Below are 2,880 nucleotides of genomic sequence, written 5' to 3'. Positions count from 1 at the left end.
ATTGTTGTAGTGTTGATTTGTGTTGATGATATGCTTATTACTAGAAGCAAGGTGGCTTTGCTTGTTTAGACAAAGAAAGATTTGAAGCTCATATTCAAGATGAAAGGCTTGGGTAAGCTTAAATTTTCCTTTGCAAAGAGTTTGCCAGGTCTAGTAAGGGTATGGTAATATCAAGAGGAAGTATTTCCTTGATCTCATAGATGAAATAGGGCTCGGTGGTTCCAAGCATATTAGCGCTCTCTTCTATGCTAAAGTGAAACTGATTTCTATTAAGTATAATTCTTTCATCCGCATGGACTCTTCTCACACTTTGGAGATAGAGCACTTGAGGATATAGGGAAGTATCAGAGGCTGGTGGGTATATTATTGTACCTCACCAATACAAGAGTGGATATTGCATTTGTGGTACATGTTTAAGTCTGTTTCTTCATAAATCCACACACGCTCACATGGAGGCTACTTTGAGGGTTGTTAGGTATATCAAAGGTGTATATGGACTTGGTCTTTAAATTTCATCTAGGCTTTCGCATACAACCACATTGGAAGATTTCTATGATTCAAACATTTCCTTCCAACCGACAGATCTATAACAGGGTACTTGGTGAATTTTAGAGGGACCTTAATATCATGGAAGTCTAAGAAACAGGAAACAATTGCAAGAAGCTCAGCTGAAGGCTGAAGCAGAATTCAGAAGCATGGCCTCTATAGTTGCTGAGATAACCTAGGTGAAAAGATTGTTAAAAGAGCTTGGAGTTAGTTTTCCACTGCTTATACATCGCCATTGTGATAGTAAGGAAATAATACAAATTTGTGAACATGAAAAGTTCTACTGATGAATTTAAAATCTTGTTGATTTGTTAGAATTTTTAGTTGTCGTAAATATGTTTCTACAAATTTACTAGTAAATGAGATCAAAATTTAAACAATGACACAGAAAGATGCTATGCATACAAATCACCTGACAATTTGAATTCAACTGGACTTGATAGGATCTACAAAATAATAAACAATTAAAATTGTAGAATAATACAATTATATTATTGCTATTTATTTATAAACAAAACTAATTACAAAAGTTGAAAAACAATATAACATATATTTGAATCAAACCAAACTAGATTAACAAAATCTTAAAAGTCAAAAACTAAGACAGATAAGCACAAATTGACAGTTGTATGATACTATATATATGTATACATAGAAAAGAAAACATAAAACCCTAAGTAAACACAAGTTCAATGAATCCTTACTCAAGAAAAACCACCAACTTTGGAGATGATGAGATCGCTTGCATCCTCTCAAAACTCCCAGTTGAATCTCTTCTACGCTTCAAGATTGTGCATAAATCATGATGTTCAATCATCAATGACCCCAATTTCATCATGTTGCAAATTGATGAATCGTCCTATAATATTAATTGTCAAAAAATCCTCTTAATTTCATTGAAAATAACTCCATATCCTTGTTTGAAATATAACATGTTCACATTCAACATCGGTTCAATAAATGCATCATCAATTAGTGTGAATTCTCAAGTTATTTCTCTCCATCCACCAAACTTTCTTATGTCCCAAGATGTTTCATATCCATTGGTGAATTCTTGTAATGGCTTGTTATGTATGGTGTATAGCTTCAAAATATTTTTATGGAATCCAACTATTCAAAAATATAAAATTGTTGAAAAGCCTAATTCCTACGTGTTGAAGCATGTTGAATGTTATGAATCAATGCTATATGGTTTTGTGTATGATTATGTTAGTGATGATTATAAGATAATTGCTATATTTGTGATTAGTGCAAAGAATAGCCATCACATTATTGGAATATACTCTATGAAGAATGAGTTTTGGAAAAAGTTTGACTCTATTCCAACTAGTTATCGCTTGTTTGACCAAAATCCAATTTCATTAGATGGTATGATTAACATGATGGCAACTAGATTGATTGAAGGAACTGGTGGTAGTGAATTTAACAAGTTTTCCGTTATTTCTTTGATTGTGGCTGATGAGAAATTTGTTGTAACACCCATGCCATCGCAATATTGTGGAAGCCATATAAAGATGTCTAATTTTGCTAATCGTCTCTATCTTTCTGCGTTTGTTAAGATGGATTTCTTGGTGTGTTCGTGGGAGAAAGAAGGAGAATGGTGGAAATGGACTAATTTCATGACAATTCCTACACTAGGCTCAATCATTGGCCTTGGGAATCACAATTGCTATATAGATGATATAATCTGCTTGAAAGAAAATGAGAAGATCTGGTGGAGGAAAATGGATGGTGGTTTTCTAGAATATGATGTGCAAAAAAAAGAAGTGAATGAATTTAACTTGAATCAAATTTCACCTACTACAGATTTATCTATCTTGTTCACGAAAAGTTTAGCTTCCTTAAGAATTTCATGGGACTAGAAGTTTGTTGGAAGTTTAGATTCCTTGAAAATTTGGTGGAGCTAGAATATTTAAATTTCAAATTTTGTTTTGTCGTATTTTATGATAAGTTTTTGTGTGATTAATGAGGAGACTCTTATTGCCTCTGATGCTTAGATTGTTGTGAAACAGATTTCCTGACGGTTGTTAAAGTTATTATATATTTAACATTAGCTCCTTCCAGTTTGGAATGGTTATGTTATATTTTTTGAAAAGATGTTATTTTCTTGAAATATTGTGATTTTTTATGTTAGGTCTATACTTTTTATTCCTAGTATTATAAATTTAAATATTTCTAACACTATACAGATCTAGATTGTTCACATTTCAGCTATTTTTAAAAATTAATTAGAAAGACATTTGAATGGCTATTGACATTATAGGTTGGAATAAAGCCCCCTATTTTGGAATGTGTTCTATCCCTGTAACACACAATAAAAGTACCTGAAAGCAC

At 32.2% G+C, this 2,880-nt stretch overlaps 1 protein-coding gene across 1 annotated transcript; it reads left to right on the top strand.

Moving 5' to 3' along the window:
• Positions 1-1,727: 1,727 nt before the first annotated feature.
• Positions 1,728-2,408, top strand: LOC129883581 (F-box/kelch-repeat protein At3g23880-like). Its single transcript, XM_055958213.1, has one exon. It carries the CDS (start codon positions 1,728-1,730, stop codon positions 2,406-2,408), a length of 681 nt encoding a protein of 226 aa, XP_055814188.1.
• Positions 2,409-2,880: the final 472 nt, after the last annotated feature.

This window comes from Solanum dulcamara, chromosome 3 (genome assembly GCF_947179165.1).
Source record: "Solanum dulcamara chromosome 3, daSolDulc1.2, whole genome shotgun sequence".
NCBI lineage: Eukaryota > Viridiplantae > Streptophyta > Magnoliopsida > Solanales > Solanaceae > Solanum > Solanum dulcamara.
The sequence above is the reverse complement of the archived record's forward strand: the minus strand, read 5'-3'. Positions and strand labels throughout refer to the sequence as shown.

Bases quoted from the DNA above. Each gene is read 5' to 3' on its own strand.
- LOC129883581 (XM_055958213.1), top strand. From the start codon at position 1,728: ATGCTATATGGTTTTGTGTATGATTATGTTAGTGATGATTATAAGATA.